The following is a 24,510-nucleotide window of genomic DNA, read 5'->3' on the forward strand; positions in this document are numbered from 1 at the left end:
AGTAGTTTCATAATAAGCTTAATGAATTGGAATTTATGTGAAATACTAAGAATTCCCTAGATTAGCAGGCAGATTGATAGCCAGGAAACATTTTTGGTGGTCCTTTAATGGCCTCATACTATCAAAGGACTAGTCAACTATCCCTATAATCTGATAGGGAGTAGATATTCTTCAACACTGAAGGAACCCACAGAGAGACACACACGCTGAATGAAACTTTTGATTTTCTAAACTCTAAAAAACTGCCCCACCAATTGTAATACCACACAATGACCCTCTTTTCTTAGCTCTGATAATCTCAAGAAGGAACAGAACAACTTGCTCAACCCAGAAAATATGCTTTTGTTAAAACACTAATGTCCTAAAATTTGAATTCTAATTCAAGGATTGGTAATACAGTGTGAGCACCTTGATTCTTTCAAACTTCATGTCAGACGAGATATTAATATCTAAAACTGATATACACAGATAAAGTGCACTGATATATTTATACTAAACAATGTATGATTTGGTCCCTTGGTAGGATCTGTTGTACATACCCTGTATTTAGATAGGTCAATCCTCAGTGAATTGTGCAATTGATCCAGCAGTTTTATGAACTTTTCCCTCTGTACAAAGAAGACATGAACATTTGCACATGAGAAACAATGCGGTGCCAAGTTTCTGTAGTTATGAGTTTAAATCTATAGCCCACACATTTATCACAAAGCATACAATCTGCTGTCTTCCATTCTGGATCTGTTTGAAAAGTGTGCAGTTTTCAATTTATTTGTATAAAAGCATTGGTCTGACATAACAGTAAGTATATCAGAAACCATAAATGTGTTATGCCTTCTGCCATATTTCATGATTCATCTAATATAGCACAAATTTCTGGCATTCATTCACCATCATGCAGCCTTAAAATGGATTAGTGAAGTGCAGCAGCCTTTCCCCTAAACTGTTTTCCTTTATCTTAATAACTGATGTGTTGTTGAGTAAATAACTAAAACAAAAATACCCAGGGAAACGGAAAAAACATTGTCAGAAGACTCTGAACAACAACAGTATCAACTCAAATTAAAGTTCAAAGGTTTTCAGTGATGGGTGTGTGGCTTGTCAGAAAAGACCAGCTTGTTCTGTGTCTGTATTCAGCTCCTTACAAAACACTGCTTGCCTCTTTTAAAACTGTAAAACATTATTTTTTTTCACAAGGGAGTTTTAGCAAGATGTAAACATACAGAATGGGGGAGGAGGTTGGGGACTCCTCTGATTGGTACAGCAGGGAGCCAGTGCTCCCCATTCTCATAGCCCACCTTAACCCCCTTACGATGGTGGTGGATAGTTAAAGTCCAAGTCATGGGTTGGCTGGGGGACCTGAATGGAAACAAAGGGGGGCTAGTGGAATCCCTGGAGAACTGATTTGAATAAACATGGATTTGCCTGCACTGTACACTTTATCTGCCGGGTAGTCCCAGACATCTATATAATAAAATTGCGGCCTGATTAAAATCCACAACAAGTGTCTCCTGTCCTCCTTGCGGTGTACCCAGACAATGACCTATTAGAGATGGTGGCCTTGTGAAACCTATCTGAGCAATAGCTTTTCCCTTTGAAAATGAAGATTGACTTATGATTTTAGTGTATAAAGGCCCAAGGGTAAAATTTTAGTGCAATGCATACAACTGAGCAGTGTGAGTCTCAGGACTGTTAATGAGAGTTGTATGCCTTTCATGCTTTATGTTGAAACACTTATGCTTCTTATCCAACTGCAAAGAAACATGAAGTTACACCATCAGAATATGTAAAGGCTACAGACTATTGGAAGTAGCAAGATCCGATATCCATAAACGTATATTCTGACCTCTATCACACTTCTGAACTATGCAATGATGTGACCATGGTATAACTTGCACGCTTTCTCTCATATACCAAGGGAGTACTAACCTACACATAAAGCCTTTAATCTGGCATAGTTCCATTAAGTGTTCAACACAAGGGGATGTTTTTGCCTTGTTATAAATCTCCACTGAAATACTCAGACAAATCCATCCCAGATGTAGGCTTGAGGACTTGAATTTGGGATGTTCTTTTTGATTAATGGTGTGCAGCTAGCCACTATCATGCAACCTGACCCAAAGGGCTTCAGAAATGAGAAAAATAATCTTATATTTTGCCTATAAGTCAATTGTTTGAAAACAGAGCCCAGAACCTCTATTAGGGATGTTTTAATACTGTCCTTCTACCCATCTGTTGAACTACGAATTGGATTGGTATTTGTGTCAAAGGTAAATTGGCATGAACATCAGAGAGAGGACTTAATCTGCCCCTCCAAGCTGAGGATAAAAAAAAAGTTCTGATCACTAGCAAAATGGAAATAAAGAGGAGAAAATCCAGGGTGAAAAAAAAACAGCAAAACTTTACATTTCAAAAGCTGGCTCAAACACAAAACATCTGATACTGAAACAGTAGAGTGCCATTTCAACAAAAGTATAAGAGCCAGAATGATTTAATAACAAATAGGGCTGTCGATTAATCACAGTTAATTCATGCAATTAACTCAAAAATATTAATTGCAATTAATCACAGTTTTAATCGTGCTGTTTAACAACAGAATATCAATTGAAATTTATTAAATATTTTTGGATGTTTTTCTACATTTTCAAATATACTGATTTCAATTACAACACAGAATACAAAGTATACACAGCTCACTTTATATTATTTTTGATTACAAATATTTGCACTGTAAAATGATAAACAAAAGAAATAGTTTTTTTCAGTCCACCTCATACTACTACTGTAGTGCAATCTCTTTATTGTGAAAGTACAATTTACAAATGTAGATTTTTTTTGGTTACGTAACTTCACTCAGAACCAAAACAATGCAAAACTTTAGAGCCTACAAATCCACTCAGTCCTTTTTCTCGTTCAGCCAATCACTAAGACAAACAAGTTTGTTTACATTTACAGGAAATAATGCTGCCCACTTCCTATTTATAAAGTCACCAGAAAGTGAGAACAGGCATTCACATGGGACTTTTGCAGCCGGCATTGCAAGGTATTTACATGCCAGATATGCTAAACATTCGTAGGCCCCTTCATGCTTCAGCCACCATTCCAGAGGACATGCTTCCATGCTGATGATGCTTGTTAAAAAAATAATGCATTAATTAAATTTGTGATTTAACTCCTCGGGGGGGGGGGGAATTGTATGTCTCTGGCTCTATTTTACCCACATTCTGCCATACGTTTCATGTTATAGCCGTCTCAGATGATGACCCAGCACATGTTGTTTATTTTAAGAACACTTTCACTGCAGATTTCACAAAATGCAAATAAAGTAACAATGTGAGATTTCTAAAGATAGCTACAGCCCTTGACCCAACTGTGGAAAACATCCTAAAATATTTAAATACATTGTATTCTATTATTGTTTAACAATGTGATTAATTGCAATTAATTCTTTTAATCACACAATTAATTGTGATTAATTTCTTTAATCGCTTGACAGTCCTAATAACAAATCATCGATGTACTTTTAAAATTAGCAGCTGAATAAACACATCTAAGTTTCATCGCTACAATATTTGGTAATATAGTAATTAAATAATAGTAGTAATGTATAGTCAGATAGTACTTTTCATCTGTATATCTTACAGATGTTCACAACAACAGGTATCACTATTTCCCTTTTATAGAGGGGAAAACTGAGGTGCATTGAGTTTGAATCCCAGTCCTGGGAGACACTTCCACCAAACTGAGGATCTGATCCTACAAACCTTTATTATTGGCTACAATGCTTGCTATCACAAGTAGCTCCATTAACCTCAACATATTTTAAAACAACAACAACGAATGGAAATGTAATACAGTATTTGTTCAATATTTATTTAATGGATGCAACAATTAAGATGATTATTTTTTGGAAATATGATTTAAAATAAAATTATAAGATGATCTGAGTAAATTGCCAAAGGGAGTTAGAAAATGTCTTAATGTTAGGAACTACTCTAGTAGGACATGGGGTTAATAATCAGCCACTTGCAGTGGTAAACACTTGCAGCATCAGGCCGTTGGAATGGCTCCACGATTCAGCCATTCATTCTTCCACAAGATCACAATAAAAATGAGTTTGACAGACACTAGTTCTGCTTCATAAAGGTGCTGGTTTGCATTTCATCCACAAATATTTAGTTTCAGTTATGGATTTAAACATGCAAGGCCCTTCATGGAAAAAATATGTAATAATGCTGTATATAATACAGTTCTGAATATAAATTTGATTTACTGCATACTGTGGAAAAATGCCCGGAATGAATTTTCTTTACAAAAAATTTGTTTCAGGCACAGATGGAATTATTTTCTTGGCCATTGTCTGAAAATTGTGTCCTCTGTTGTAAAAAAAAAAACAAAACAAACCACCAGAATTATTTTTTGGGGTTTAGTAGCCAAATTTTATTATTTGGTAATAATGCACTTGAAAATCATGCAGAAATGGAAATATTTTCATTACACTTAGTTTTGGAGACGGGCCTTAGTGCTCCTGACAGCGCTTCATGCAGCTGCAATTTGTACTTCATTAATATTAATTGTGTTTGATATTTGATTAAATCCCAAATTTATTAAAATAGATATTAATAAATAATATTTTAGAAATCATTAGTGTGTGTTTGCATTTGGTAATGAAACAGAGGATCATTCCTTAAAAATAGCTGACATACAAATAATAGCAATGCAAACTGAAAAAAATGAAGAATTAATATATTAATTCTTCAGGGCCAAATTGTGTTTATGCCCCATCTCTATCTACCCACATCAAGAGTGCCAGTATGGGAGTGAAAGCAGGCTCCCCAGACCGGCTCCTCTCCTTTCCTTCCCCAACCTCCCCAGTGCAGCTAGGGGAGGGGAAGTGGAGGTTGGAGAAATGAGCAGATCCTTAGTTCTACCACCTCCAAAGCACTGGGCAGTACACATTATGCCAGGTATTGACAAAGCACAGTTTACTCCCTCCCTGGAGGTGCTGGGGAACCAGGAGAGTCATGATCTCCCTCCCTTTGCCACTTCCTAAGGGTAGGTATTACATCATCTCATTATCTTGCCCTTAGTACACCGCACACTAATTCCATACTGAGTTTTCAACAACTGAAAATGACCCTTGATAAGCCAGTTTTCTTGTCTTGTATAGTGAATGACCCTATATAAAATCATTCTACCAGGACTCTAATTTTAAGAGCCATCCCAATGATACCAAACAGAAATATCATGTTTAACTTCACTTTCCCTATACAGGATTGGCACACTTTGATCATGTGTGTTTTCTAATAGTCATGTCATGATGCCATGCACTTCTACAAAAAAGAAAGAGTTCAGTACCAAACCTGAAACAGTAGGTGTAATCTTTAGTTTCTTAGATGAAAGATTTATTGCAAGCACTTTCCCTAATGATGGAGACAAAGGAAAAACACCTATTCTGAGTTCCTATTATATAAGTAGAATTATTCCTGTAACTAGTTAGAGGGAATATCTTAGTTGGTGTTTCCACTATTGATAGTAACACTCTCACCTGAAAAGATGCTGAATCTTCATTATAATGTTTCTCTATTACTGACTTATGCAAAATTGTAAAAAAGACACATTTTTTGAAGATAGTCACTACAAATATCCTTAAGCTAATGGTTCTGAAGGTTCTATTCTGATTATTTCGGGCCAGATCCATTGGGTCCACATACGTACACTGAAGCCAATATCCCATCTGAAGAACTGGCCTATCGATTTAATATAGAGTTGTGATGAGTTTGTAAACTTCTACCTTAAATCAAAACAAAATCCTTCTGATGTGAATTTCATTGAAAAATGTCACAAATAATGTGCATGCCAATCTTTATGTATGTAAGAGTTTAAAAAAAGATGTGACCAAAGTACGCAGTATGCTAATGTTAACTTATCAAAGAGACCCAGGGCAAAATTTTCAAAAGCATCTAAGTCTCTTTTTCAGAAGTAACTAAGGGTACAACTACACTTGGAGTTGTGCAGACATAATCAGACTAGCTTTTATTGAGCCAGAGCACTAAAAAATTGTAATGTAGCCAAGGCAGCATGGTCAGAAGCAAGTAATGGCACAGATTAGCGGCTCAAGTACAAACGCACCCGGACGCCATGCGTACGTGCTTGCGGTAGCTAGTCCATGCTGCTGCCCATGCTACTGCGGCCACACCATTATTTTTAGCATGCTAGCGCAATGCGAGCTAGTGCTGTGTTTACATGAGCTGGGAATCACAACCCTAGCTCCAAGTGTAGATACAGCCTCAGACATTTTTGAAAATATTATCATCCCTAATATCATAGGTTCCATACTACATCAACTCTTAGAAAGTAGATACTGGGAATTCTATCATATTGCCAGGATAACAAAATGATACTTACACCAAAGTTGGTAGCAGCAAAACGATCGGAGGCAGACACATGAGTTGTAGCTGTAGTGTGAGCATAAAAAGCATTTATGTTGGCCAACAAGGTACTCATCACCGCTGGAACTCCAGAACACATGTATTTAGAAGACAGACATGAAAAGTGTCTAAAATTCAAACAGAGATTACCATTAAAGTATTAGAAGTATGCTATACAGATATATTCCAAGTGTTCTCTGGATAGCTTCTGCTTTCATTTCCACTGGTGTAAATTAAGTAACATCATTGACTCCAAATGGCGGCTCTTGGGACTTACACTGGCATACATGAGATCAGAATCTAGCTCTGATCTATACCACTGCTATGGGTTGTACACTGGTGATTCAAAACTGAATACAACTAGAAGTGTTAACTGATTGTATCAATTCCAAAATAAAATGTGATTATATATAGTTATTATATTTGGCTGTATTAAAAGAAAAATGTTTATCAAATACAAAATTTATCACAGAAGGCTACAGTGGGTCTACACCACCCAGGTTAGTTTCGGTTTGGAAGAGTTTGGGCGGTAGGAATAAAGAGGATGACATTTTGCTAAAGTATTACTGAGGCTTATTTTTTAGGCTATTTTATTACTGAGAAGTGGGACTTCCAAAAGTCATGGAGACTAGAAATCTTTCCATCTTGCTTTACACTCAAAAGAAAGAGCATCAATCTTACACTCAAAGAACATCAATACTGGCAGTGCACCAGGCAATAAAATATTGAACATCTGACTTGCACTCAGATGAGAGTGCAAAACCCAGAATAAATGGTCTTCTTCTAGAATCATTATCAATTGCTAATCATTCTGTTACATAGGACAACTACATATAATTAGATGAAATTCTGACTACTGATAAACTAATGAGAACACAATGTCAGCTGTAAGGTCACAGAGCATTTAAAAAAACATAGTACTGTATAAGTCATAAAGAAGTAATAATACACAAGGTAAAAAATGACGAGGAGTTCAATTTCAACACTTCTCCTAAATTTAAAACAAAGTTGATGTTATTGTTGGTACACACTTTTTCTGTTTCATTTGAATAAAAAAAATGAAAAAGACTTTGAAAATATGAAATACCATAGATTGTACAGAAAAAAGAATGTAATACAAGCACCAAATGCTTAATTCTGTATAGGTCAACTTAAGCCAAATATACTAACTCATGCCATTGCTAATGTCATTTTCCACTTACGCTGCTTGTCCATATCTCCTCCCTCACTTTAATCCTGTCACTGGATTCTTGTCTATAAAACACATTAAATCAAACTCCTGCTACATTCCCACAACTCCCCACTTAATTTCACACAGCCTACATCACTGCTTTTATATCTTCCAACTCTCCTATTCACCCCCTGTGGTGCTCCCAGTCCCTTCTCTGAACTGCTCCCTCCATCTGCTTTTTTTTCCCCACTGAATGCATCCGATGAAGTGAGCTGTAGCTCACGAAAGCTTATGCTCAAATAAATTGGTTAGTCTCTAAGGTGCTACAAGTACTCCTTTTCTTTTTGCGAATACAAACTAACACGGCTGCTACTCTGAAATCCATCTGCTTGTCACTGACTGTCATGTCCTGATCAGTCCCAAAAGCTGCAGCTGCTCAAACCCCCTGCTGGAGAGACAAAAATGACTCTTTCAGGGTCCACAATACCATTCCTGGCTTCATGCCTTCAACAACACAGATTCTTATGATCTCTTGGAACAGTCTGTCTCTTCATGTCAGCCAAGCACCATCTCTCCCTGTCTTAAAAGCTACTTTCTCCAGACATAGGTATAATATCAGGCGGGATGCCAAGAGAAGAAAATAGGGCTCTCTTGCACCCCCCCTTCCTTCCCAGCTCTCAGACTGGTGTGGAGAGGTCCTCAGCACCAGGGCCAAAAGTGCTGCTGTCAGCTGCAGCAGGCAGCCAGCCCTCAAGCCCCCTCCTGTATGAGAACAGCTCTCAGAAATAAAAACTCCACTCAACATCTCTATGTTCAGCCAGCAGGGGGAACGAGAAGAGCCTAGAGGAGAGCTTCCTTTTCTTCCTGCCCAACAAGCTGCTCCACCATACCTGCATCATGTTTGGTGGGGGTGGAGTAGAAAGGGAGAAGACACACAGCTGTCCCACTTCCTTCTCAGGGTGGGGGGGGGAGGGGAGGAAGGAAAATAAGCTCTCTCTGTGATGGAGAAGAGACTCCCTCATTGGGGACACAAAAGAGCCCCTGGAATGGTGCGTGTAGAGGATGAGACACAGGGAGCCTGTGGTATGGAGGGCACTTGGGGGACTATAGGAAGGGGTCAGAAGGAAGACAGAGTACCTGTGATTGAAGGATCCAATGGGGACAGGAGGGTGGAGCAGAAAGCAAGCAGCCTTCCGGGAGGTGTTTACAAGGGTGCCATCATGTTGCCAAAAACTCTTATGAGTTGATGCCAGTCTCTCAACACAAGGTATTTTCCTTGGAGCCCCAACTTCTGGAGTGATGTGATTACATGACAATCTTAGCTTTCATTCAGAAAAGCTAACTTTCTAGCCCTCGTGGCTGTTGAGAAAAGCTCAAAAATATGAACCCAAGGGACTCAAAAATCAGGAGGCAAATATAAAAAACACAAAATTGAGTATTTTTAAATTTTCATTATTTTTAAGCTAATCTCATGATTTTTGTGGGCCTGAGGCATGATTACTGAATGCTTGGTTTGGAACTGGTGTTACTCAGTTTTTACCCAGGAAAACTCAAACCTCAGGGATTGGGCCTTTGTAAATTCTTTGAGAATGCTATATAAATTATTATTAATAATTAAAACAAAAATGCCTGCCAAACTCCTGTGAGGAAGACCTCAGTGGTGTGGCATTAAGAGGCATGTTGGTGACACATCAGTTTAAACCTGCACCAATCACTATCTGCTTCATGAACACATCAGGGAATAAGAGAAGATAGAAACCTGCAGAACCAACAAGGCAGACACTTGGTTGAGGAGACTGTTCCCATTACCATTACCATCTTTTGCTACCTCCACATTACAAGCCTCAGGCATCAAGAGTCAGGAATCCAGGATCAGGAGTCAGACTTAAGTGTATCTGATCTCTGATACTGGACCTCTTTTACATAACTCCTGAGATGTTCTAAAATGGACACTATGTGTAACACCAACAGACCCCGGTCATGGACAGGCGGGATCGAACCTGAGACCTCTGGAGCTTAGTGCATGAGCCTCTAGCGCATGATCTAAAAGCCAACGGGCTGTTAGCCAAGGCTGTAGAGCAAACTCATTAATCTCTCTAAGTGGTCTCGGTGCCACTAGATGGGACAGAACGCCACACCCAGGAGATGTGTGGGTTACACATGCATCTCTAGACACAGCTCTTCCCCAATAGCCTTACCCAGTCAGGAAGGATATTAGTGAGTGCTACAGACATTTGAGCTTGAATCAGTGACTTGTATCCCATTGATTTCAGGGCAAAATCATCACAACCTGAGTCAGAATAAATTCCAGTGTATTCCCAAATGCTCCAACCACCAGTAAATGCTCCAACTATATGGCTTGTCCTTATTTTAGTTTAAAACATTTTAAGTTTTTTTCTAAAAGAATATAACACAAAAGACGTAATCAACTGACCCTTGTAATTGAAATGCAATCGGCTGGAAAAAATGATTATACTGCAATTTTCTAACGCTCTACAGCAACTCATTCAAGACAAGTGACTTCATAGTTTTGTTTTAAAATCACGACTTCCAAGAAATAAACAAGTCATTAATTTGTGCAGCCACAAAAATCTTCAAAAATACCTAACCTTCTATTTAGTTTTTGTTATTTTAAAATATGCTGTGCCATTCTTAATAGCTGAGAACACAGAGGATTCAGGCACAGTGCAGGGTTAGTGCGCTCTGGGATGAATCCATCCCCCATTCCCAACCGTGAGCCAGGCTGTGGGGCTGGAACAGTTGGTGAAGCCTCCTGCGGCAGATGCTATGGGACTCATGTTTAGAGCTGAGCAAATAACTGATTTTTCAGGTCGCTGGCAGTTCAAATAAAAAAATGAATTTGGTCAAACCAAAACTGACATTTTTCAGGATTTTTGGTGAAGCAAGAAAGTCAGAAAATTTTTGTTTAGATTTTGGGCATTTTTAACTTTTAATAGAAGTAAAAGAAATGAAGGGCTAGATATTTACAAGTGCCCTTGTGAATCTAGACCCCATTGTTTTTTTTCTTGGCTGACATTATTCCGTGAATGTGTCCAATTTGTTACTAGTTGTCCCAAAACTGCATTTTTGATGAAAAATTTCACCCACTCTACTCAGATTCAAGTGATTCTGGGGTCTCCTCCCTTGCCCAGCCCCACTGTGTCCTTCCATGTTTGACTGTGCAAAGTTGGGGTAAAGACCCTTTCCCAGGGCTCCTCCACTACTAAGAGCCTGAGTATTACACTTTCACTTTGAGTAGCACTTACTCATATCAGTAGAAACATTGATTTCAACTGGACTACTCCTGTGATTCAGTGCTACTCAGAGTTGAGTAAAGGTTCCAGAATTGGGTTCTTTGCTATCATCAGCTGGTTTCAACCATTCTGAATCACAAAGTACTTTAAAATGATGACAATCTATCCGGTAAATACATTCTAATGTTTAATCAATTAGAGATTTATTTTTCACTTTTAAATCCCCTTTATAATAAAAGGGAAGCTAAAGAATTATGCCAATTGAAAGTCAATGGGATTTAGGTTCCTTCATTACCTAAATCCCTTTTTAAAAGGTGTTGGAATGCTGAGTAGATCAATGCCTATATACCTTTAAAAATCTGGGTCTAACACTTGAAAACCTGAATTAAACTGGTCATCATCATATTGATCGTACCTCTCTAAGGCCTAAGCTCAAGTATTTTGTATGCAGTATTTATACTATTTTTGTATGACTATCTGAGAAAGTTCATGTAATATTCCTCATACAAGTAGGCTAAAAAACTCCAACTCTATTTACTAATCAGAATGGGTTTCTTGGCATTAGGAGTCCAAAAGAATGAAAATGGGTTTAAGCAGTAAAAAAGAAGGAAATGGAACACATGCATCAACTAAAGTATTTATGAAACAAATCCTGGAACGTGTTCCAAAAATGCCAATGTGCAAATATAACTAGTTCATTAGCAGGTTACCTTATGGACTTTTATTTTAATGCTGTAGGTATTACAACCTGGCACTAATCTTAACAACATTACGGCAATGGTATTTACATGAAGTCACACTTCTTAAAGATTTATCTTCACTTTTCAAAAATAAAAAATAAAAAGTGTGTTAAAAAAATAAAGTGCAGCAGGTCTTTGAACAATATCAGCAATGCATTAGGCACAAGCACTGCACACAGCAGTTTGTCTTTCTCCAGCTATTGTTTTACTGAACAAACATTTTGCTAGTGCAAGGAATTTTTGCAGAACTGACAAACTTGGTATGTTTTCTTACATACCAAGACAGAAAAAAAGAGAGCAATTATAAAATATAAAATATAAAAAATGGAAATATGAATGCATGTTTTGTCTATGTTCCAGGCCATTAAAAATAAGTGGCTGTTCATCTTCATAAAAAAATCTTTCAATATTCCAACAGTACAGAGTCAACATCGTCTTTCAAAAACAAATGCAATAATTAAAAATATGTATTTTTTTAAATCTATCCTTGGAGGTGCATTTTTGGCTCTCTCTGACACTGGAGAGAGCCTACATTTGCTCAAGGAGCAGAATTTTCCCCAATGTCATCCTTTGATTTAATTACCTGGGATACTACAAAATGATTGACAGTGGGGGCGTAGTAGCTATCTCGAATGAGTTACTGCATTTGCCTTTCATTTCTAGAGACCTTGATTCAAAGCAGAGCTGAACAAACGTATCCAACTATTTTTACATATGAACCTTTTCATAATTTTGTTTCAAGCTGTTGCACAATTAAAATTTCTGTCAAATTGCTAGATTCACATCAGTAACAGGGTAAATGAGAAATTTCTCATGATTTTGATGGGAAGTAACATTTAACTGATTTTTTTTCTTTTAAATTTTGCATATGCAGTTGGAAATAGGCAGATTTTTGAGAGAAAATGGGCTAAGAATAAAATTTCACTTTTGTGAGAGAAACTGAGCCATTAAAAAATTTTTTGGAAACCTTCATTTTCCAAGTTTTTGAAATTTGTTTCAGTTTCTTTGCTCACTTCTAATTAACCTCTAGCTTAGGGTCACAAATGCAAATGACATTTATCATCTCATTCTGCATCCCATTTTTCCACAACAAAAGACCCACTCTAGTTTAGATTGAGATTATGTGATCAGCCCTGAGAAAGGGCGATGCATTACTCCACTTCCTGGAGCAGCCTGGGCTAGAGATTGTGACTCAATCACACTCTCTGTTCTGGCTCCCCAAGGAGAGAGTAAATTGCACCAGAAGTAGGTTCCATGCAGTTCTTTGGCACAGTTATTCTGGCCAGTGCATTGGGGGTAGTGTGAAGGTCCTGTCCCACCTCCACCATATTCAGCCCACCTGCACAGAAGGGGTTTCATTGTGGCTCTGAGGGGCCTGCTTCCCCTTCCACACTGTTACCCACAATGTAGGTAACACAGGCAGGGTATTGAGGGAGTGTCAAAAAAGCCAGGCCATAATTTGGCACTTAAACATTAAATATAAATGGTGGTGCCTGCTCAAGAAATGCCCAGGATGTTGAAGGTCCATATCAGGAAGATTGGTTTAAATCAGTTCATTCAGTTCTTCATTTTCAAGAGCAATATATTCATTCACCAACGTTAAAAAGGAAGAAATTGCAATAAGGAGTTCAAGACTTAGAAATCATAATACTTTTATTATAATGAAAATGTTACTCTCACTCTAAAACGGCTGTTCATTTAACAATACATGGAAAAAGACTTTAGAAATAAGAGTCCAAAGTGCTAAGAGTCTGGTTTTTGGAATGGAATAAATTTAAATTGTTCTTAGCACTTCATAGACTGTAAATTGCAAAATTTGCTGCAATTCTCCATGGGCAATTGTTTAGCAGAGTTACTTTTAACCTACAATTCACTGTCATAATATTTTATCGAATATCTATGGCTTTTTGTTATTCTCTCCTGTCATATTGTTTTGATTTTCTGACACAGATTAACTCCATCCTAGATGTTTAAATCACATGCCATTGTAAACTTTAGGTACATCTAGCTGTGTGCTTTGCTCAGCGGGAGTTGATAATAAATTTGCATAAATATACTATACTATGTAAAGTAAAAAAAAAAAATCTAAAAAGAGATCTTCGACAGTCATATCTTTTGGAAGTCAGAACACATTAATCAAATTATAAAACTATAAAATCTGGTTATTAAAAATTTTATAGGAGGAAAGAGATTATCAGACAAGACAAGTTCTGGTTACTACTAGACATACCGATCCAACTCCTCTCATTTAGAGACCATTGATACAATTCCATATACTTCACCAGAGATGTACTAATGTAAAAGAACTAGGACTTGAGCCTGCAAACACTTATGTATATAATGTTATTCCCCTGAATTCAGTGGGACTGCTTGTAAGTATGAAGTTGAAGGGTCAGTGCCACATTCAAGAACCTCAGTCCTTGATTCTGGCTAAGCAGTACATTGTGTGAATCTGAGAGGGGGCAAGGAGGACAAAGGTTGCTTTACTTTGCCTTTCAGCCCCCTAGTTCCTAAAACCAGCTTTGAGCTGATTAAGCTGCTAGTGAAAGTTAGAGAAACCTCAGTGCTGCTCTAAGTTACAGCAGCTGGCAATGTTCCTCAAAATGCCCATTCTGACAGCTGTGGACTGCCAGAAAGCAGTAGTGCTCTAGTCACGCTCCTTCCCCGGGCAAGCTACACATGATTTAGGCCAATTTGATGGCCCCCTTTACACAGTTGGAGTAAGGAGGACATAGAGAGAACTAGGATCTGGCCCAAGGTGTGGATCTCAGCCCTTTAAGTCCTTAGATCTGGAACTCTCACTGAAGTGGACTGTTTCTAGGCGTATGGATTAATCACACAAATTAAGCTTTGTAAACTTAGTCCTAGGTTATTTAAGGTCAGCCATAAGATAAATTTCCTTTTATTAACCAGGTTAAATTGGTGTTTTGCTTTGGGAGGCCATTTTCAGCCATTTTGCCCAGTGCATCAAGTGGCCAAAGCACAGGGGGGAATGGTATAGGCTAGACGAATGCCTTCGGATGTATTTCACAAATTACACTGTATAAGGATAGACCATATTATCAGATAACACAAATCAAAATGCAAATATCTCAGTTATTTTTTAGAATGAAACTACAGACTTTAGAAATGCTTACATTTGTCCACAGCACGGTTAAAAGGCACTGGATTATTAACATCAAGCACTTTGGCTTCAATTTTGCAATAAAATTAGCTTGGTGTCAAAACAATTTTAAAAAGCTAAATGCAGTTTCCTTACTGTACCACCATAGTTGAAATTTAAGTATGTAGCATTTAAATTGCTGTTAATGAGGGATCTTAGTGGCATATTTTCAGTAGCAGATCTGCAATAATAGTCTTATATTGCAGGGTTTTAGAAAATTAATAGAAGGAAACTCATTTGAAAATATAAAATTTCTTCTATTGCCTTTTTAAGTGTTATTAGATGACATTTTTCTTTTTCACAAAAAACTGCAAGACAAATGGGTGACTAAGTATACTAGCACTGTAACACATATGACTTGAGAGGTGGAGCCAAAGCACCCAAAGGAGATGGGGAATAAAGGTCACGGTCTACTCTCTTGATCTTACATTCCACAGAAGAAACCTCATGCTGGTCCAAGGAATGAGGAAATGCAGTTTGTAGCTTCCTGATCCAGAAGCTGCTAGGGTCCAGCTTACTCCTGGCGTTGGTTAGGACAGCCCAACACTCGGCTGCCATGGTAGCTATGGTCCTGTGAGCACCTGAGGAATAGCTGGAGCATAGGAATGACTGGCTATTCCTCCTCCCTGTTCCCAACATGACCCTCTTCACCACCCTGGCCTACTCTGGGAACACCCCCCCCCCCCACACACACACGGTAAATCACCTGTTCTAGAGATTCTGAGTCTGTCAAAGAGACTCCCTACATCAGGGGTATTTCCAGAGTGTGGCTTGCAGTCTGCTTTTAGCTATTTTTCTTGGTGTATCTTTGTGGCCAAAGCACAGGGGTGAATTCCCCCTAAAGCCACGGAAAGAAGAGCCTTCGAACTAAGGATCTGACCCTACTTCCTTTGAAGTGAATAGCAACATTTCTGTTGACTTGGATCAGGCAGCAAGCTAAGAAAACTCTCAGTTGCTTGGTGGGTGGCATGGTGCTACTGCATCTGTAGCCAAAACCTGGGGCCTGATTTTCAGAGGTGATGACATCCCACTGACCTCATTTGGAGTATGGCTGCTCAGAATCACTAAAAACCAGGCCCATTGTCTGTATGTGTTGCCAATGGGCAGAGGCAGATTACCGTTTTGTGGGGCCGTGGGCTAGAGCAAGTGGTGGCCCCTCCCCACCCATTCCATCTGCAGTCATCTCCACCTTCTTCCCCACATGCTCCTGCTGGGCCATGGAGGCTTGCACTGCTCCGCCGGCCCGGCCCTCCTACGGGGGAAGCCCTCACACCCTGACCCACTCCCCTACAGAAGCACTGGGAAGGTGGAGTGGAGTAAAGGGGTGCCCACTTTTCTGGGGCCCCCGGGCACGTGTCCCATTGGCCTAGTGGTTAATCCACCACTGCCAATGGGCAACAAGACCAACTAATATCTAACTAATACCACTAAACTAGCACAGAGAAGCAGGCAGACACTGCAGGGATTCCATCTTGCTGGCATAGTCAATAAGAAGGAACTGAGGGATGATGGGACCCACTCTGCCCTTTATGCCCTCTGATAGGAGCGTGCCAGGCTATCTGGGCTATGTCTGCACTACATACCACTGGTGTCATCATGCAGCATATGTCTAGCTACATGCTGCAGGTGAAAAGGAGGCTGGTTCCACACTGGGATGCATAACTACACTTGCCAATGAAAGGCTCTGGCAGAAGGGATGCAGCTGGGAAACACTTCAGCAGCGCCTCACTCTGTTTGAGCCTTTCCCTGTTGCCTCCACCTACCATCAAAGCCAGAGTCTTTCCTGTGGAAAGAAAGGGCCCGAGCAGCAGGGAACTGCCAAAATCCTTCCCCACTCTGGATCCTTTTCCCCTGCCAGAGAGCAGCAGAGGAGGATTCCAGGGGCAGGGAGGTGGCAGAGCCTTTCCCTGTTGCCTCCCCCGACAGAGCTTTTCCCCATTGCAGGAGTCTTTACTTGCAAATTCAATAAAGACATTTTTCAGTGAAAGGTTTCTAACTGATGCACATTGATCCCGCAGTGAAATAACCACTCAAGCCCAAGGGGTAGTTAGAAGGGAACTTTGTGACAGAGAATCAGACCTGTTTTTTTCTGAGAAAGGTTCTAGCAGTGGGGAGGCAGTAAGACCTACACTGCTAATAAGAGCAGTGTAGACAGGGAGGCACAACTTTGGTGACTAGAGAACATGTAGGGTATGTATTCATCTACATACCCACACCCTTCAGACAAGACTTTTTTTGCCTAAACTGTGCCTCACCAGCTTCACTGCTAGCCTATTTATGCCTGTGCTAGGGGGACTTTGCAGGTATGTTCTCTATATTCTGCACGCTTCTTTCAGTGGTGTGGGCATACCCCTAGCCTGCAGATGCAGCCCCAACCGACCCTATAGGCCAAAAGAATCTGATCTTGCACACACGGACTGCATGCACACCCAAAAGGAGTAGAATCCATGGGTACAATCACTCAAAGAATCAGTAGCTCAATACAGGAAGGCATGGTTATGGTGAAGGAAGAGTAGCTGGAGGAGCTGCAGAGCTGCAGCTCTGGAGACAGGAGTGTATGACTGACATACAGAACAGCTATTGCACCAGCAATGGCTTTGCAATCCCACTGCCCCATCCCCAGCCATTGTACCTCAGATAGGGTTGCCAACTTTCTAATCGCACAAAACCAAACACCCTAGCCCCATGCCTTCCCCGAGGCTCTGCCCCTGCTCACTACATTCCCCTCCTTTGGTGGCTCGCTGTCCCCCACCCTCACTCACTTTCATTGGGCTGGGGCAGAGGGTTGGGGTGCAGGAGGGGGTGAGGGCTCTGGGGTGGGGCTGGGGTGCAGGAGGGGGCTCCAGGCTGGGCGGGCGGGGCTGAGGGATTCGGAGTGTGGGAGAGGGCTGTGGGAGGGGGTGAAGGCTCGGGGCTGTGGGTGCGGGCTCTGGGGTGGGGCCAGGGATGAGGAGGGGGCTCTGGGTTTGAGGAGGGCTCGGGCTTATCTCGATCAGCTCCCGGTCAGCAGTGCAATAGGGCTAAGGCAGGCTCCCTGCCTGTCCTTGCACCACGCTGTGCCCTGGAAGCGGCTAGCAGCAGGTCCAGCTCCTAGTTGGGGAGCGGGGTGGGAGGGGGAAGATGGACAGGAGGTTCTGCGTGCTTCTTTTTCCCACAGGCACAGCTCCCCAGCTCCCATTAGCCGCAATTCCCTGCCTTAGCCCTGCAGCACTGCTGATCAGACTTTTAACAGCGTGGTCAGCAGTGCTGACCGGAGCCACCAGGGTCCCTTTTCTACCTGGCATTATGGTCAAAAACCAGACACCTGGAAGCCCTAACCTCAGACCTTTCCTGGAAGGATCAGGTCTAAGGATGAAAGGGTGTCTGTGGCCACTTAACCTCTCTGAAGAGAGCAACAAAGGTATTAATCAGTACCAGCTGTTGTGCTTTTTGTGAATTTTACCAAAAGAGACTAAATGGACAGAGTCTGCAAACCAGAGCTTGGAGTGTCAAATGCTTACAAAGTGTTCCTCTGAGCCAAGTAATTACATTCAAATTCTCTTTCTGTTGTATACAAGAAAACTGCTTTTCTTTTAGACTGAAGATATATTTACCACATGAGATCTGCTCTTTATTCTGATTTCTCAATTCTCCAAAGCAAGAAACTGCAAAATTTCTCTTGGTTGTTAAAGATACTCCACAAAAAAGAAAAGGAGTACTTGTGACACCTTAGAGACTAACCAAGTACTCCTTTTCTTTTTGCGAATACAGACTAACACGGCTGTTACTCTGAATCCACAAAAAAGATGTCTTTTCATAAACACAAGCAAAGCCAATTGATGATCACCCCCAAAGAAAACTCCCTGCAGTAGAACTGCAGTATTTTTACCAAGATGCTTTCTTGAGCAGTGCACATACTCTTAAGAGTTGCCCATTAGATTTGGCTGAATAATTCACTACACAAAATTTACTTGATACATTATCTGTATGAGCCATTCATTGTGAGCACACAAAATTTAAAACGTGATAGGTCATGATAGGCTTCCTTTCCCCGACTGGGTGATCATAATTCTTAGTCCCCAGTTTCTGGTGAAATTACTTGTGATTATGAATCTGAAATTCACATTCTGCAATATTCTACAACGTTTGCTTTACAATTTCTAGTTTGGAATTCCTGATAAAATCAGTTCATAGAATATTTGTAGATGGCAAAACACAAAAAGGGGACAAACCAATCTAGGCCAATTCATAAAAAATAAAGTGAATGAAGAGTCTTAGAAAATGTGTTGCAGTGTTTGCTCGGTTCTGTTTCTCTTCCTTTTTTATTTCTATGGTGAAAATCAGCCTGTTGTTACATTATTTACCAATTGAAAATTGCGGTTTCCTCTTTAAATGAAAACATCTTTCTATTTTTACTACTACTAAATGAAAACCTTAATCCAAAAGAACCAAACATACAACCCTAGCTTACATCACATTTGAAATCCAGAAAGAGTTAGATTTAAACAGTACTCTCAAACTTTCCAATAGATTTTTCATCTAGTCATCATGAACTAAAATACAAAAAAATTCAATAAAGACATTTTTCAGTGAAAGGTCTCTGACTAATGGACATTTATCCCCCAGTGAAATAACCAGTCAAACCCAAGGGGTAGTTAGAAGGGAACTTTGTGACAGAGAATCAGACCTGTTTTTTTCTGAGAAAGGCATCCCATCCCCAGGCCTTAACTCTCAAGAGATTATCATGGAGCAGAACCAGTATTGTTTTTGTTTTCATCAAGGAAGTGAAGGCAGTAGGAACCATACACAGCATTGTTTTATACTATAAAATAAAAGTCATTTCTCTGTAAATGACTTGATCCTAAATCATTTATGGGAACATCGTACAATAGAAATAAATCTAGCTATTATAAATTATAATAGTACATTAAGTAATAATTCACCTCTTTAAGCAAGATGTAATGATGTACAAAGCTAATAGAAACATAAAGGAGAGAGGGTAAATGAATCTAGTGGTTAGAGCAGGGAACTGGGAATCAGAGGTTTAGGTTCTATGTATGCACACTCTGTGCATGAGTTTCCCTACATGTAGCATGGATATAATAATATCAGAGGGGAAATGTAAGGTTTAACTAATTCATTTGTCCAGTGTGGTTTGAGATCCTTGGAGGAACTGCACTAAACAAGTGCATTTAAATACAAAAATGCCCTTCTACCTTGCAGATAGAGATCCAGTACAATATTTAAAAAAAGCTGCAGTAAATAAAAGAAATAACCATTGCAATAGATGGTGCCATTAAATCCTGTGATGAAAAACTTTGGGGTTTATGTGCCTTAGCATTAGAGAAGACAATTTGTTTTTAAAATATACTATCAAGAAATGGTGGAAACAAGATACATGCCCTGAATAATAATAATTAAAAAAAATCTATAACAGCAACTTTTGTAATGTCAGTGAATTTAATAATATTCATCTGGATTTCCATGAGCATGGTTGAAAGCAGAATTTGGTCCTTTTATACTGACGGATTTTCCACTGGGCAAATATACCGTAGATAATGGAGAATTATTCTCCTTTAAGCTCCAGACACAAAGCCCCTTAAATAAGAGGTCCTGTTCTAAAGTGACCAGAGCATATTTCAATTTAGATTATCTAGTGCAGACTACAAATCACCTACACGTTTTAGAAGTTGTGGTCAGCATACCCTATATATATATATATATATATAATTGTGAAAATGTACTGTTGTATTATTGACATCACCATTAAGTTTTCTGTACTTCTGGGACTGATGTTTTATCACTACACCTACTGATTTACTGATTAATCCAAAAATAATTTGGTTTGAGCCAAAGCCAAATGATGAAAATGAAAGTCTTTCCACTGACCTCAATGGGCTCTGGATCTGGCCCACAGAGATTATGACGGTGTATTGGTAAGTATACTCTGTGGATAAAAATAATAGCTAATAACACTTTTACATTTATACTGCTAACTGTGAAGTACTTCACTCTGAGTATTCTTTGAGAAATAGATTTAAGTGACAGACGTTTTTGATCAGGATTGCATGTGAAATGAAGAAACAAGAACGAAGGTTTTGAATTCTTCACTCCCCTCTGATAGATTTTTTAAAAATTAGAAATGGTATACTTACGTCATAGCTTGATAAATATATTCAATTCCATAACGCATTGCAAATTCATCTACAATTTCTTGTGCAGCAGCATCAAAGTACACCTTCCAGGCTTCATCTCCTTTCACTTCAGGGATTTTTACAACACCATTAGATTTAACTTCAGTCAAGTAATGGAACAGGTTCTAAAGGTAAGAGTTTTTTTCAAATTAATAGGAAATTTCAATATCTATGTGGCATTATGTAAGAATATTCTATATTATAAAAAAAATGAGTGTATTCATTAATTTCAACTGTTTGCCTCTGCAATTACTAATACCAAACTAACCATCATTTGGAGAGGAAAGACTGAAGCTTTAAAAATACTTTTTTGAATGGAGCTCTGCCAATGCAGGCTAGTGATTCAACAACCTGATCTGTCTCCTTGACATAAGGTCATTTCAGTTAACCATTGCCGACAGAGACAATTCTACTGCTATACAAAATAGTGCAGGAACTTTCTCTTTTGTCTTATGTGCCCATGTTAATGAATTATATCATTATGTTATAATGCTCACTGAACTGTCCAGCAGCTTGAACTGATTTTTAACCAATGAATTTCAAGTTTCATGATTTAAAAATCCTGAGTTATAGGCAATTTGTAAAGAATACCTCAGCAATTACTCAAAGAACAAAGAGACATAGCAAAGATCAGGGTTTAGCAACCTTCACAGCAAGAGCTGGCATTTAATTTGCATTCAGTGACAGAATTTGTTCTTCTTTGATTGCCCTCCTTGCTTAGCTACAAACAAATCCAAAAAACAGGACTGTCGAATTCAGTTTCCTGGATATTTTCAATGACAAAAGACGACCAACAATTTTACCTTTACACAACCATTTCTCTTTAGCCCATGAGCATGTAGAAGGTGATCCTGCACTATTGATGTTAATGGAGTTCCGCCATTCACTTCAAAGTGAAGCTGATCTGAGCCCTATACAACTTAGATACACACACTTGCATGAAAACAGGTGCTCAATGCAACTATACCTTAGAGACAATTTTGTAGATACCCTTTAGAGCTTTAGTACTGTACCTTTCATAGCACACCCTTACAAAGTCTATCTATTTTCTTGTGCTTTGGGGATAAAAATTAAATGGTGGGCCAGTTTGATGCAAACAGGATTTAACAGATACAGAGATGTTATCAAGTAGCTGCTGCTTTTATTTGTGATGAATTTTCTTTTAATTTATGTCAAAGGCTGCCTACTCTTGGTGCTGCTTGTTTCTCACCATCTTTCCCAGGAATTCTTCTGCCTGTCCTCATATGATTACATTTCTGGGACATTGCAGAACTATTGCACGGATATTAATGCTCATCTGCCCATGCTGCTGTACACTGTAAGGCACCCTTCAATGAATCAAAGGACGGGACAGACATAAATAACACAGATATTGTTCTCTGTTTACACAGAGAATGAAGAATCGTCCTCACTCTTCCACCCCCTATTTTTCATATTATCTATTCCCAATCACATCAAAGTCCTCATCAGGATCTAAAATTAGAAATACGCCACCCAAGTCAGTAGTTCAAATCTGAAAACAATACGGCATGAACGGGAGGAAAAAAAAGTCTAATATTTTATGGGATGTTTTCCTAATTCCATGTAAAACTCTGACAACACAATTTGATCCTGGACTTCTATTGTAGAGAAAGTCCAAATTAAACTAACCGGAAATCTGACTGAGAAAGAACTGACCAGTCAGGCCCCAGGAGGATAAATACTGCTCCCTATGGATTGCTATGGCCTGTGTGTCAACTATCCTAAACATTATATCACTGATTTCTCATGTCTCCCATGGATGATGTGGGAGCATATGTATTCTGGAGGGGGTTTTTTTGTGTGTGTGTGAGAGTGATAATTTAAAAATAAATAAATACAATCCTAGTATTCTTGATGACATTAACAAGCATGTGACTGGCATTTAAAATGTTGAGGGTAGAGAACTACAGAAGCAAAGCTTAGGAAGTCATGTGGCTATTTCACTTCTTTCTACTTTCTAACCATTTGGCAAGACCAATCTGCTGATGTAGTAGCATATCAGTCTCTCCTCCTTGGATACAGTGACTTTGAATTTGGTCATGAGATTCAATCACTAATACATATTTCAAGCATTTGAACTAAAACACCTGTTGCAGTGAAACTAAATGCATCACTGTTCTAGTCTTCATAGCCCTATATTCTCTATTTATCTAATTTCTATGGAGCAAAATGATCTTGTACATGAACAAACTCCGGCAACATACCTCATGTAAATATGTGTATTGCACATGGTATGGAGCAACTTTCTCCTCTCCTTTTATTTCAACGTTGATTTTCAACCTAATGGCACCAGAGACAGCTGATTTATCTGTTCGTTTTTCTGAAGAAACAGAAAAATAATTGTTAATTATTACCAAGAATACATTTTTGTCAAAACAGAGAAAAAATAACTGCAGTTCTAAAAATTGCTTTGGTCCAAATAATGTTTTCTATGCCCCCAAAGTCCAGCTGTTGAGCACAACATGTATTGATTTTCATACTTAGGAATTTCTAACATAATGTCATTCTTGATATCTTTGTAAACATGAGCTCCCATATGGTCCAGGCTATGGAGCAGAATATTTTGCTGTGAAGTAAGAAACCTCCCATAATTTGTCCCTCAAACAAACTCAAAATAGGTTGTACACAAACTTGTGTACTACTTTCTTTTGAAGGAAATTTTATTATTATTGGTGCTTCCCCATGGGCATCTCCATCTTCAACATCCTCAAAGACATCCATGCCTGACGGGAAACTCCAAGTTCTGTGCATAGGTGTGATTCCTGAACGGGGGCTGAATCATACTGAAGAAAACATCTGGAGAACTTTGCATGAAGCCATCTATATTAGTCTATCTAGTTACTACTGCTCCTTGTGCGGACAGCTGTTCTTTGATTTCACCTATTATTATTCCAGCCCACTCCAGCAGTGTAATCTGACTGAACAAGCATTAAGACTTTTTTTTAAAAATAAATCTTCTGTACAGTGCTGTGAAATGAATCATGAATGAAGGGAATGGTATAAAGAGTAAGAATCTGGCATTCTTACTAATCCAATGCATTTCTTTTTTGAATCTTCCCCCCGCCCTGAAAAAGTGATGTGCGTGCACGTGGACTAAAATGACATATACCATCCTCCTTTTTAAGATATTACAATTAACAAGAGCCATCTATAAAGTTAATTGTAGAAGATAATTAAAAGCTTTGCAGTCTATGCTTTTTCTTTCTTCTCCAGTTATACAGTAAAGGTTATACAGTAAAGGTGTGTATTTTCAACATTAAATTGCTTCCAACCAAATCAGTTAAGCAACAATTTTTGAGGCATCAGTTTTATTAATTGAAAGACATTAAGGAAGTCTTTCAGGATGACAATGACTTGTTTAACTTATTAAAAACTACTCTGCATACAAATATAAAATAACACATGGCTAAAAGTTTTGTTTAATTTTCTGCAAAGAATCAAACATTTTTCTTTACATGTCTGTATATTTCAATGGACAATGAAACTTGAAGGAGAACAGTGGAGAAATAAAGGTATTACATTGCGCGATGAAGATCTTTGCCCAGAAAACACGTGTTCCA

The 24,510-nt window shown here is 39.0% G+C and overlaps 1 protein-coding gene across 2 annotated transcripts in view; it reads right to left on the reverse strand.

Moving 5' to 3' along the window:
* UNC13C (unc-13 homolog C) overlaps positions 1-24,510 on the reverse strand; it is a gene marked incomplete at its 5' end in the record, with an annotated part of 390,158 nt that overhangs the window by 190,374 nt on the left and 175,274 nt on the right. For both annotated transcript variants that reach the window (XM_084641195.1, XM_084641194.1), the window contains 4 exons: positions 540-608; positions 6,406-6,556; positions 20,891-21,054; positions 23,155-23,270. In XM_084641195.1, coding sequence (XP_084497321.1) covers positions 540-608; positions 6,406-6,556; positions 20,891-21,054; positions 23,155-23,270 — 500 coding nt within the window. The remainder of the gene's footprint in view (positions 1-539; positions 609-6,405; positions 6,557-20,890; positions 21,055-23,154; positions 23,271-24,510) is intronic.

This window comes from Lepidochelys olivacea (assembly GCF_965140295.1).
Source record: "Lepidochelys olivacea isolate rLepOli2 genome assembly, chromosome: 10".
NCBI classification, from domain to species: domain Eukaryota; kingdom Metazoa; phylum Chordata; order Testudines; family Cheloniidae; genus Lepidochelys; species Lepidochelys olivacea.